General features: G+C 37.4%; 1 protein-coding gene across 2 annotated transcripts in view; it reads left to right on the top strand.

Annotated features, from left to right (window-relative positions):
- The window catches only part of CCDC141 (coiled-coil domain containing 141), a 219990-nt gene that overhangs the window by 160106 nt on the left and 46422 nt on the right, over positions 1-13462 (top strand). For both annotated transcript variants that reach the window (XM_032407144.1, XM_032407134.1), the window contains exons 19-22: positions 4678-4818; positions 5591-5785; positions 7159-7342; positions 10280-10392. In XM_032407144.1, coding sequence (XP_032263035.1) covers positions 4678-4818; positions 5591-5785; positions 7159-7342; positions 10280-10392 — 633 coding nt within the window. The remainder of the gene's footprint in view (positions 1-4677; positions 4819-5590; positions 5786-7158; positions 7343-10279; positions 10393-13462) is intronic.

Genomic DNA, 13462 nt, shown 5'->3' on the forward strand with positions numbered 1-13462 from the left:
CCAGAGATACAAGGCAGATGAGAAGCAGCAAATTATAACAGGGGAATAGACACATACCCAACTCATGAAATCGAACTTCCTGACCTCATATAGCACTTTGCTGTTGACAAAATGACCATGGAGAGTCCCCTGCTGGCAGGATAAGAGGCAGATAAAGAGTGCCTGGATGGGTCAAACAAGCGGTGGGCAGTATTGTGGTATGGTGCGGGGGATTATCATTTTCCAGATCGATAACCCTAACTCGTCATTTTAAGGAAAAAAACTAAACTATCATCATTCGACACATATCGCCAATGTGGCTACTGTGTACTGGACCATGAGCATATAAAAGTCTTCAGGGAACGTGGAGCCCAGAGTGAATTAAAGCCCGTGGGACTTCAAGTCACAGCCAGTCACGACCAGGCCACACCATGGGTCCATCCAGAGGGTATATAGAAGAGAATAGAGAAGATAGATTTGTTCTGAAAATGAACATCCATAGGCATAAAAGGTGTTAAAAGGTTGGTGTTTCACGTCTGCAAAGTGACTCTTTTTCCTGAAGAATACAGAGAGCTGAAGTTTAAAATCATAGTTACCATGTCCAGAAAATAAAACCAACGTAACATGAACACACAGAGCTTGCGGGGCGGAGACAATAGCCATTACTGAGACACCATGTCAAACGGAGCCGGCGTCCTCTCTCCACAGGCTGCCCCACTTCTACTGCCCACAGCGCTGGCCCTGAGCGCACGAGGAAGGACAGCCGCATGGTTGCCAAGCACAAGGAGGCCCAGGGAGCCTTGTCCTGAAAGCTCTCCAGCACTTAGGCTTAATAGCCTAGCCGTAGTAATCGTAGCAAATCATTCATGTTGAATTATGAATCTTTGGGTCCTTCCATTTCAAATGCAAGCATCCCTGGGAGGTGATAACTGTGAAGCCTTCTGTTACTGAAAATGAGCATCAGAAAGCTTTTTCTTGGGGCAAAAGGATGAGCAGGAAGTGAAGCTCGTGAAGTGGACATGAAGAGAAATGGACTATTTGTTTTGTATTTTTGCATCTGGCCAAACCTGTGCCATAGTTCCAATGAAGGCTTTCTTTTTTAATTTTTTTAGTAGGCTCCATGCCCAGTGTGGAGCCCAACATGGGGCTTGAACTCAGGACCCTGAGATCAAGACCTGAGCTGAGATCAAGAGTCAGACGCTTAACCGACTGAGCCACTCAGGTGCCCAGAGAGGCTTTTGTTTTTAATGGGTTTCCTTACTATTAAAATGTCGCATGTCCCTCATATAAATTGGTTTTGCCAGCACCAGACTCACAATAATACACTCTTATGCCAAAGCAGCCTCAACCAGCTTAGTCAAGACTAAAAATAGCAATTCAACCCGGTCATCATCAGCCTCGTTTTGCTTCTGCTTCTTTTCAAAGAAGCTTTGTTCATTCCTAACCCTGAGAGAAGCTCACTGCTCCCCGGGAAATATGGTGAAGATGTTCATTCTGCTGGTTTCAAAAGAACCACAATTTTAAAGTCTTAATTTTATTCCTAAGTATAGCTCTATTAACTTAGTCTGCTGATTCCATAACAAATATGGAGGAGCTGAACAAGTGGAAAGACAGGAAAATCACATTATTCATTAGAAAAAAAAATTCCTCCTGGTTTTTTAAAGACTTTTAGAAGCTTTGTTAATATGGATTATAACAACATTTAAATCTTTCAAATAGGGTGAACTATCCTGCCCCAGCGTTGGGTGTTTTTTTCTGCTTACATGTTCTAGTTGAGCAGTTGTCTTGCCATTTCCACCCTTCCCCATTGTTGACAAGCTAACTAAAGTTAGAAACAGCTACGGGAACAATGATTCCATAGCCAAGCAACCATGGCACTCAGTTCCTTTAAAAAGATGATCACAAGTTATACAGGGATTAGATGGGAAGTTAAGTTTTCATGTTGGAATGTGCAGGTAAGAAATTTAGGCATGGTTAGGTTTTTCTGAAAACCTAGCTGCTAAAGGTAGTTCCTTCATGCTGCCTTCAGCTTGTATCTGCAATAGTCCTAAATTTGAGCTGGGAAAGGCACAAGATTTAAAGTGCATTTCTAGTGGGACCAAAAGAGAAAAGTGCCAGCAACTTTGTAAAAGGAGCTCCTGTGTCAGAAAGAAGCTGATTCCATTTCACATACGCACAGTGCCATGAACTTATATATATCTTATAAATCATTTCAGTGGAAGTACATACATTCTGAAGCCACAGAAGTAAAATTGTGCTCATCATTTATCGACCTTAAATTTTTTGATTCAAAGTAGATTTAAAATTTCATGCTTTAGAATTACAGTGTTAAGGCTCAGCCTTTCTCCGTTCATCACATAGTTTTCAAATAGAAGTTGATCTTTCCCATTCAAACAAGCAGACATAACCCAGTGATTATCAGATTGATGACAGAGCCCCTCTTCCTTTCTCTAGACTGAAGTTTATAATGTATATCATGTTCCAGTAAGAGAAAAAAGAATATAAAATTTTATTTTCCAATGGATACTTACTAGTGATAGGACATATATTTGCCCTTTTCTTTTTTCTTTTCTTCTGTTTCTTTTTATTAAAAAATTATTTTTTAATTGTAGTAAAATGCACATAACATAAAGTTTACCTCCTTAACCATTTTACAAGTACTGATAACGATATTAAGTACATTCACATTGTTCTACTACCGTTACCACTATCCATATCCAGAACTTTTTCTTCATCCCAAACAGAAATTCTGTACCCATGAAACAATAACTCCCTATTGGGGACATGTTTTTTAATACAAGAATCTGTGGTTTCCTCAGATGTGGTAGTTATTACACCTACAATTGCAGATTATGACTTTGGGGGAAAACAATTCCTGCCCAAGTTTTATGTGAATAACTCCAAATGTAGTCCCTTTATATCTCTCTCCCATTTGTCTTTTCCCACTAAAATCAAACATGTGCATATTAAAACACTGAATGTCAAAGAATTTAAATATTAATTGGTTATTTCAAAAGTATACCAAATGAATATGACTTCTCAAATATTTGTGAGTTCTAATAGAGAAATAGTTTTCAAATTTTGAAACTATAGTTCTTACCATCTCTTTAGAATGTTACTGATTTATCAGTTTAAATGTTTAATATGGTCTCTGTGGTTGGCTTAATTGGTAGCTTAAAACTAGCATTCAACAATTTCATTTACCATATAAAATAAACAACACTGATTATGTATAGGTGTGTCAGAGGCAAAAATTGCATCAGCATAATAATTTCCATGTATGCAAGTCTGCTAAGGCCTTTATAGATAATTGTCTCCAAGAAATGTTAAAGATAAGGTAAAGGTTCTGTTACTACAATCTGCAGAATTTGAAATAAGCATTTTGAGAAAGCAAATATTTTTTAGGGCCGATATGTTTCTTATGTATTACAAGTCTAAAATCCAGCATGTACACGGCTTTTATTCCCTTCCAAATAATTTATTTGCTGTCATTGAAAAGAATTTTAATGTGTTTCTGACTTTTCTTATCATAGCTCAAATTTATCAACCATGACATTATTCATTTTTTGCTGTTAAATGCTTCCATATAATCTGAGAAGGTTTATGTTTTCTCTGTACTTCTCTTTGCTGATAATATAACAAGAGAGTTGCCTGTCAACATGTTTCTCTTTCTTGAATATGGAAAAGGGCACAGAAAGTGGTGTGTTTAACGGGACTGGACTGCTTAGAGCTTTGGTTCACTGGTAAAGTTGAACTGTGTGTTCTTAAGGCTGTCATAATGCACGCCCTACTCTCAGTTCATTGCCATATGTTCTGTTTATACACAAGTTAGCACTGCCATCAGTGGTCATGCTGTCAACTTTACTTTCCGGTTTGGAAGGACATCTGAAGTTAGTGGCCTATATCTAAGAAGGAAATCTCTCCTGGAAACTGCTCATGAAAAATAATTTTTTAGCTGGATTTGGGCAAGTAAAGTATTTTTCCTACTAAGTCTCATATTGGGTCTCTTCTTTTATCCCACTAATGTCCTTGGTGGTCTGAAGGTCAACCCTTCATTGACCTCTGCAACAGGAACAGCGCATGGGAGCCTAATCGATTCATTGCTGATACTGTAAGAGAGCCTCGGGAGGCGGAAGGATCTAGGGCAACACTAGCAGACAGAGAATAGAATGAATGGGAAACATAATGTCAAATAAATACAAATAAGAATATTAGAGTTGTTGAAAATCTATGATGTGTTAAAAACTGTCTTGTTTGGAAGCCAAAGGATATTCTATACTTATAAATCTAATTATAAATTACAAATCAAGGGGCACCTGGGTGGCTCAGTCAGTTCAGCATCTGACTCTTGATTTCGGCTCAGGTCATGATCTCAGGGTCATCAGATCGAGCCCTGCATGGGGCTGTGCACTGGGTGTGGAACCTGCTTAAGATTCTCTCTTCCTCTCCCTCTGCCCCTCCCCTCCCCGCTCTAAAAAATTTACACATCAGAAAGTACAAAGAACAATTTATATTTATATTTTAGGGATATGTTTAAATTCACATGTGTTCACTTAGCAGACTTGTTTTCTATTGAAAAATCACTGAATACATTTTCAAGACTATGAATATTTTGAATTAAGATTTTTTTATTTATTACAAGTCAATATTAGTGTCCTCATTTTAAGGAAATCACCTCTTTCTTTTATTGAACGGCAGCTCAAAGAGTCATTCAAAGATATCAAAAAGAAATTCAACAATTTAAAGTTTAATTACACTAAGAAAAATGAAAAAGCTCGGAACCTGAAGGCTCTTAAATATCAAATTCAACAAGTTGATGTGCATGCTGAAAAAATACAGGTAAAGAGAAAGTGTGGATGGTGTGTCTGTGTGTGTGTGTGTGTGTATGCGCGTGTATGCACTACTACAATTATTACAAAATCAGTTTGCATTTCAATTCTAGATGCCTAACCCTTGGGCTTTTTTGCAGCATTGGGATTCAGAAGGTAGCTTTCTGCTTTTGTAACAGTTCAGTTCCTCATGTAAAATGTATAAGTTAATTTATCTCTTGAGGCAGCTCTAGAATGGATTCTACCAAACCTACCCAGCCTCTCTGCTTCCATTCTTCCCCACAACACACACAGGCACTCATGCACGCATGCACGCACATGCGCAAATACACCTTTTATACGCCCCGTTTCCTTTCCTTACACATGCCTATGTCAGGAACTTCCTCCACTGCTCCCAGGACCCCTTATACTACCTCGATTACCACATGAACCAGCTAGATTATTTGAATATCTTTCCCAGGAGACAGTGAGCTTCCTGAAGACAAGAAAATATTTTATTTTATGATCATTATCTTTTTTTAAATCATAATATCATTCTCGAAATCTGGAATAGGACCTGGTATATAGTGAATATTCTATATGATTTTAATGATGGATCAATAAACTATGTGGAAGAAACCCCATTCTTTCCAAAATACATTTGTGATCATTATGATTTTAATATATTATCATGGAGAAAGCTGCAAAAATTTTCCCCAAGTTTTTCTCTCAATATGTAATCACCAGCTAGCCTCATAAATAAAAATTGAATCTTATTTTTAAACTATTTCTTTTTTGCACAGGCTTTGAAAAAGAAAATGGAAAAAGTTGAGAATAGAACTTCTGATTCTTTCTTAAATTATCCAAATAATAAAGTTAATGTTCTTTTGGAAGCGATGAAGGATTTGCAAAAACATGTGGATGAGTTTGAGAAAGTTGTGACAGATTACAAGGTGTATTTGGACCTGACCGAACACCTCCAGGAGATGATAGAAGAGGTATCCTCTTCTCGTTGTAATGGTGTCCATATGTAATGTTTTTAAAAATTGTTCTGCTAATTTAAAACAATGCTACTGCAGTTAATTTTGTCATTAAATCTATGCATCATCCCCCTTTTCATGATTATTGCCTTAGGATAATTTCTTAAAGTAGAATTGCTGGACCAAAGTGGATGAATGTTACAAGGTTTGATTGTATTGTCCAGTTGTTCTTCATAAAGATTTTACTAATTTACTCTTACCAGCAACATATGAGAGTTTCTCATTTCTCCATAACTCCATCAACTCAAGATGTTTAACCATCATGGAATTATGCTCACTGCTGGATATCTGTTTAAAATACTCAGAATGACTTATTTATTTCACGGAATTTGAAAATGTTTAGAAAGAAATGTGGTACTGGGATGTTTCAGGTACAAAAATTGTTATTGGTGTTATTTTGTTTTTGTCAAGAGGATAAATGGTAGAGTATGCATAAACTATATGAGATTTGACAAGTTATTATTTGCACACTTCATATTGAAGAAATTCCACACTTGGAAGTTCTTTATGGCCCATTATTCTGTGATACAAAATGTCTCTTTGCCACAGATGCAGCAGTTTTTAGATTTAACACCGCACTAAGGAAGATGAAGATGATCATTCTTCTATATCTGATCTATAGGTTTGCTGTGGCCCTGTGGCACTTTTTTAAAGCCGGCTCCTAACAGAGTCATGTGTTTCTATTTCTCACTCATCATAATTGCTCTGGCCTTGGTCAGACACATTCCTTCCATCACAGTTATTTAGTATTTTTGGTGAGGAACTGTCTCAATTATCCACTGTGCTTTGAAAATATGACTTGAGTACCTTCTATTAAAAAAAAAAAGGTCAAATGCTGTTCTTTAGATGATACTTCCTCAACCCATAAACTAAATCTCATTCTTAAAAGAGATTTCTTTATTAGAGTGTTAATCAGGAAGTACTTTATCCACGTATTGTTAATTTTTTCAATTATTTAGGCAGGATTTCGTATGTTTGGGCTTTTTTCTTTACTTTTAGCTGATACTTTAATTCTTTTTCGGGCCATATGCTTTTTATATTTCCTGTTCTTGTAAGTCTGCAATGTTCTTAGGAAGTCTATTTCAGGCAAATCTAAGAAGGCAGGAAAATCAAATGAATTTCCATACCTTTATTTTCTTATCTAACTCTAATACCCTAGAGCAGAAGCCTATGATCATATTTTGACATTTTCCTTGTTATGACTTAGAAAGTTCAAACTAATGTGACTATAAAGTTTGAGGAAATTGAAATTTGATACTTCAATGGTCAAAATGAAGAACTTTAGAAGGATGGTGTCGCTTTAATCTATGCTTTATCCCATTTTAATTTAGTGTCACTTTTGGTGTGAAGATGCAAGTGCCACAGTTGTAAGAGTTGGAAAATATTCCACAGAGTGCAAGACAAAAGAAGCTGTGGAAATTCTCCACCAGCAGTTCAATAAGTATATCGTGCCCTCAGTGCCTCAGCAAGAAGAAAGGATTCAGGAGATCAGTGACCTAGCTCAGCGCTTATATGGTGAGGTCTCTTTTAAAATATCCAGCAATTTGCCATTGAACAAATCTATAGCGAACCTAATCCAGCAGAAAGCAGAGCATGGCAAGCCCTCAGGGTCCTCACTACAGCAATTATTCAGGCAAGAGACTCAAGATAAGAGCCCATATCTATAAAAGTAAACAGTAGGGAATAGGGGAAGGAGCTTCTACCTGCAGGAGAGGAAGACTTTGGATTTTAACTATCTTGTATAAACCCTCCTTCTCTATTCTCTTTTCTCCCCTATTCCTGTTGATCATCCCCAGGGTAATAAAACCAGAACAATACTCAGTTTATGTAGACAAAAAAAAAAAAAAAATCTCATTTTCACGAGGGTGATTTCTTGAAAAACATGCAAAACTCCCATAATACTTTAAGTGGATGTTAAGCTAAGATTGACGTCTACATGGTTTGTGGATTTAAGAAACAAGATGGTTTGGTTAGTGTATTTAAGGAACCATTCCCTTGCCTTCCTCTCCCTTGTGGAATAAACAGGAGAACTCAAATTATCATCTCTCTGGTTCTGCTTTTCTCTTCTCCATGACCAGGAAAGATAATACACTTGTCAGTCTCAAGAGCCTTTCTATCTAAAGGAAGCCGTCTGGGTGATGACAGCTCATGGGGTTGCTGAGGAATAAGTTTCACGAATCCCCTGATATCATTCCTGTAGACCAAAGGTAGTTCCTGGTGGCCAGGCAAATCTAGCTCAGAAAGAAGATAGCAACAGGAGGCACAAAATGCTTCAGCTGGCTTGCCCACATTGCTGCCAGGTGGATATTTTCTCACATGCCATAAAATACTATGTATGGGTAGCCATAAAAATGTGTAGAACCATATATACTGTGCTACCTAATATTAAATTATTGAGAATAAATTATTAATGCTTTTCCAAGGGAAAAAATAGAAACATAAAAATAATGAAATATAGATTGAAAATTAATGAAAACGAATTCGATGTCTCATTCCTACTGTAGTTACTTATAAGTGCACTAAAAAATTGTGAATGCCCTCTGCCTCCACAGCATTGTATGTGGTTCCCTCTATTTTTGTACTTTCCAAACTGTAGCAAAATTACCTGTTCATCTATCTTCTCTATTGACCATAAGCTCCTTGAGGGCAAGGGAAGCATGTTTTGTCACTGTTTTTAAGTGCCTATTCAATTTCAGGACACAGTAAGTATTCACAAAAACCAGATACTAGTTAAATTCCCCTCCCTTCATGCATATCCTGCATCCTGCTTTGTCTGTGTTCTTGGCCCTTATCACCAACTGACAGATTGTATAGTTATTTGTCTGTTGTCTGGCTTTTGCACCAGAGTGTAAGCTCCATGGGAGAAGGGATTTTGCCTGTTAGTTTACTGCTTCATGATACATACTAAGTGCTTAACAAATATGTGATGAACAAATGAATCATAGACTGAATACCTTGAACAAATAAATAAAAGTCATGAATCTTCATCTGCTCAGTATGGAAGCTATGCAATTTTTAAAATTTGCAATAAGTAAGAAGCTTTAGGAATATTATATTAACTCTTACAGGCCACCCAAGCATCATTGGACCCAGAATTGTCATGCAAATAAATTTATCTCAAAAAAATTTTTTGAGTACCTATTATGTATGAGGAGGTGTGATTGATATAAAGACAAAACTTAGTTCCTTCATTCAAGAATCCACAGCCTAGGCCTAGAAGTCATGTTACAGTAAAGGCAGTAAGAAAGGTATGAAAAGTGTGTATTGGTTTACTAGGGTTAACATCACAAAATACCACAGACTGGGGGGCTGAAGCAAGAGAAATTCATTTCCTCACAGTTCTGGAGGCTGGAAGTCCAAGATCACAAGATCACAGTGCTGACAGGGTTGGTGTCGCCTGAGGCTTTTCTCCCTGGCTGGCAGCTGGCTGCCTGCTTGCTGCCTTTTCACTCAGGCATCCCTCTGTGCACACGCTCGCCCTGGTGTCTCTCCCTCATCTTATACCGGTGGGATCCAATCATACTGGATTAGGGCCCCATCCTCACGGCCTCATTTTAACTTAATCACCTCTTTAGAGATCTTATCTCCAAATGTGGTAACATTCTGAGATACTGGGGATTGAGGCTTCAACATAGGAGTTCTGGAGGAGACACAATTCAGCCCGTAACAATGTGAAATATTGCTTAGTTTAAACCGTGGAGTCTGTAATCCCTGTTTCAAATCCCTGCTCCTGCACTTACTGTCTGGGTAACCTGAAGACGCTCCCTGAGCCTCAGTTACCTCATTTGTAAAATGCAATAGAGCCTAGAGAATCCAAGGAGAATTACATTAATGCATATAAAGTGCTTAGCCATAGTCAAACAATAAGTACTCACTACCTGGCAGCTATTTTTATTATTATTCCAGTAGAGAGAGGTAAAATCTACGTGGGCAAGATTAAGAACATGTCACAAAGATACTGGTATTTGAAGTAGACAGTAGGGAGTGAGGGAAGGGCATTCCTGGTACAGGATAGAATATTCAGTGGCTGTGGGGAAGAGTCACTGGTGCACTTTGACCAGAGACTAAATATGTGAGGGAACTACGGTGACATACATTTGGGAGAAGCACCTTGAAACCATTTCTGAATGCATAAATGAAGAATTGACAATGTTCTGAACAGGAAACGACTGATTAGAGTGGTGCTTTAAGAATATTAACATAGCAACATGATTTAGGTCACATAAAAGGGACAAGGTATAGCAAATGTAACCATTTTTCTGGGGTACCTGTTTTTTCAAAAAATGCCTTCATTCATTCATTTATCTACTTAACAAGTATTGATTAAGCACTTACTATCTACCAGCCTTTACACCAGACACTGGGGAGGTGAATTAATACCTGGGATTTTTTTTTTTTTTTCTGCTAGGGATTTGACCTCAAAAATAGTTTTTTGTCCCTTCTCCTCCCCAGGTTTTGAAGAAGGGCAGAAATACGCTGAGAAAATAGTGGCAAAACACAAAGAGGTTCTTGAATCTATCACTGAATTATGTGTCTCTCTCACAGAGCTTGAAGAAAAGTTGAAGGTAATTTCTTCTTCCCAGAATATGTATTTTCAAGTGATATAAATAAAAATGTGTTGATAAGTGTCTTCTAGTGCAAAGATGTTCTAATAGAAATTCTCAAGGGACATAATGTGCACATTTGTTTCACAGCTTTCTAACATAATTATCTGGGTGTTTCTGATAATTAATTCTGTTTCTTTTCCATCACTGCAGAGAAAAATATTGCCGGGAAGGAGCTAAACACAATTAAGGTGTCTCATTTACATTTTCATGGATCACATCCTAAAGGATAAATGTGTGCCATTAAAATCAAAGTAAAGTCTGTGTTAAGTAGCCTTATGTTTTCATTCCCAAATAATAAATGGAAGGGTTTTTTTTTCCTTCCAAATTGTGGCCCCAGAGAAAATAAAACTAAATCTTCAGGTATTATATTCATTGAATATTTAGCTTCATGGAAGTATTAAACTAATCATTAGCATCCTTCATGAAATAAAAAGTTGATGGAATAAAGAATAGAAAGTATGTTGATGCCTAATGCCTAGGCAAATCCAGTTAAAAGAGAGAAATGCATATATTGTTTTGTCCGTATTTTGTGAAAACTAGCTTCATTAGTACTGTTTTAATGAATGGCTGAAAGAATTGGTTACTTAGGAGGGAGAGAATAATGAGGTAATTAAGAACATAGAGTAAAACACTGAGTAAAATACCAGTTCTCCAAATTACTGGATTTGTGATTTGGGGTAAATTACTCCATCTCTTTGCGTCTCAGTTTCTTGATCTGTACAATGGAGTGAATAGGGGAACCTAATCATAGAGTAACCCCAGGAATTGAAATGTGAAGACACCCATAATTATTGTGATCATTGTTGATATCAAGACATAAGGGTGCTCTTGTAGTTCAGAGCAGAATTATATTTCTAGCAATCATTTTTTCTGTATGAATTTACATGTCATAAATTTGAGTACTCAGTCCATTCAAAATAGTTTGCTAAGCTTTTAATTGAGTGAGTGACCAACTAGATTATCTTTATTCCTTAAGAAACTAGATTTTCAACTTTTTTACCATTTTATATAACACTGCAATGAACATCTTCACACATAAAGATTTTTTTTTTTTTCTCTTGTATTGTTCCCTATACATAAACTCTCCAGAGCAGATTTGGGTAAATGAGCATGAAGTTGTTAATGTTTCTAATATACATATGTTAAATTACATTCCACAAACATTTTACAATTTTAATGCCACCAGTAATGTATGAATGTGCCATATGCATATTATCTTTTTAAACAATGATCATTTCTTCTCCACCTCAAACCAACCCTCTAAGGATCTATTTCTTCTCCTGACTTCCAGTACACAGCTTGAAAATCGCTGCTTCCTCTGACTCTTTGCTCTTTATTATCTACAACAGCCTTCCCATTTCTGTTGTACATCTTCAAGTGAGGTCCACTTAACAAAATTTACCCTTATCTCTGTCTGCTTTTCACCTCATGACTATTCTTTCTGAAAGCACTTGCCACTCCCTCTGCCCACTTCCTCATTCCCCATTCCTTTTACACCCATTAGTCAGGATTGCACCCTCTTTTCCTCATTTTCAACCCATCACTTGGATTCCCTTTTGCACTAGTCAGGAGCCTCCTAATTATACACTCCAGCTAGATGAACCTTCCTAAATACAGCTGCTAGTATCGTTTTTACATTCAAAGCACTTCACTACAAACTCTTCATTGCTTACCAAAAACAGTTGAAAAAAATCAAGGCCTTTTTCCATTGTTCTGAGGCTGAGTCTTTCCAACTTAGTGTTCTTCTATATTCATTGTAGGTCCCTGTCTCACTGGTGTACTACCCCAGATTCCTGAATTTTCTGCTTCTAAACCTTCATGTACATGATCTTCTCTTCTGCTTATCTAAATTTCACCATCTCTCAAAGCCAAACCCAAATGTTGCCTCCTTCACAACTCCTTTGCAGGCTGTGTCCCTGCCTCTCTGATCCCCTAGAGCACTTGTGTTCTTTCCTACTATAATCATCACATGTAACTACCATCACTACCCCAACTCATCTACTTGATTACACCTGAGGAAACCCTATGGCTCTGTTCAGTTTAGGGTCCCACACGACATTTAACACTGTGCTTTGCCCAAACCAATTTCTCCAGAAAGAGTTTTGGCATTTGTAGTAAAAACTCAAATGATTGGTACAGAGAAGAAGAATCATTCAGTAGCTCAAAAAGGTTTGATTTGGGTGGATATAAAAACAAGGAAGGACCTCTCTGGCAATAGTTATGGGCATCAGTAAGGCTCTTACAAGTTAGAGCCTGAACAAAACTTGTCAAAGAATGCTTACTAACACAGCATAAATGTCTAGTTTTTAGGTTTTAAGGTTGATGGTATGGCTATTTTGTAGGGGTTATTAAAAATAGGCCCAGAAATCCCTATCAAGGCTGAAATAGTGATAATAATCCTTTCTATTTGTATTAACAATTTGAGATTTACAAAGGTTTTTCGTATATATTACTTGAGTGATTTCCAAATAACCTTGTGATGGTGATACGGCAAATGTTGTTTTCCTATTTTATTATTTATGAACAGGGGCGGGAGGGGCAGAGGGAGAGAAGCACAAGCAGACTCCATGCTGAGTGTGGAGCCCAACGAAGGGCTCCATCTCACAGCCCTGAGATCATGGCCTGAGCTGAAACCAAGAGTCGGATGCTTAACCACCCAGGTCAATGAGCCACCCAGATGCCCCATTTTCCTTGTTTTAGAGGTAGAGTTCAAAGAAGGTAAAAGTGCTTTGCCTGGGGTCTCACCATCAGTAATGGTAGAATCTAGAATTAAATACAATTCAAAATCTAGCATTCTTTCCACAACAACTGCCATTTTGAGATTAGATATCAAGAGTACCTTATCCACTAAGACCAACCAGCTTATGTTTTAGAGTTAGACTAAAAGCTGAATCTCTCCCCAAATTCTCTGAGTCCATATAGCACATGCACTTTGAGCAGTGTGCTGTTTTCTTAAGGCCCATCTAATGACCATGTTCCAGGTGGAATAGAGAATATTCTGATGTGGTATAATCCATCATCCTAAACT

The sequence above is a fragment of the Phoca vitulina genome, unplaced genomic scaffold (assembly GCF_004348235.1).
Source record: "Phoca vitulina isolate PV1807 unplaced genomic scaffold, GSC_HSeal_1.0 scaffold1, whole genome shotgun sequence".
Lineage (NCBI taxonomy): Eukaryota > Metazoa > Chordata > Mammalia > Carnivora > Phocidae > Phoca > Phoca vitulina.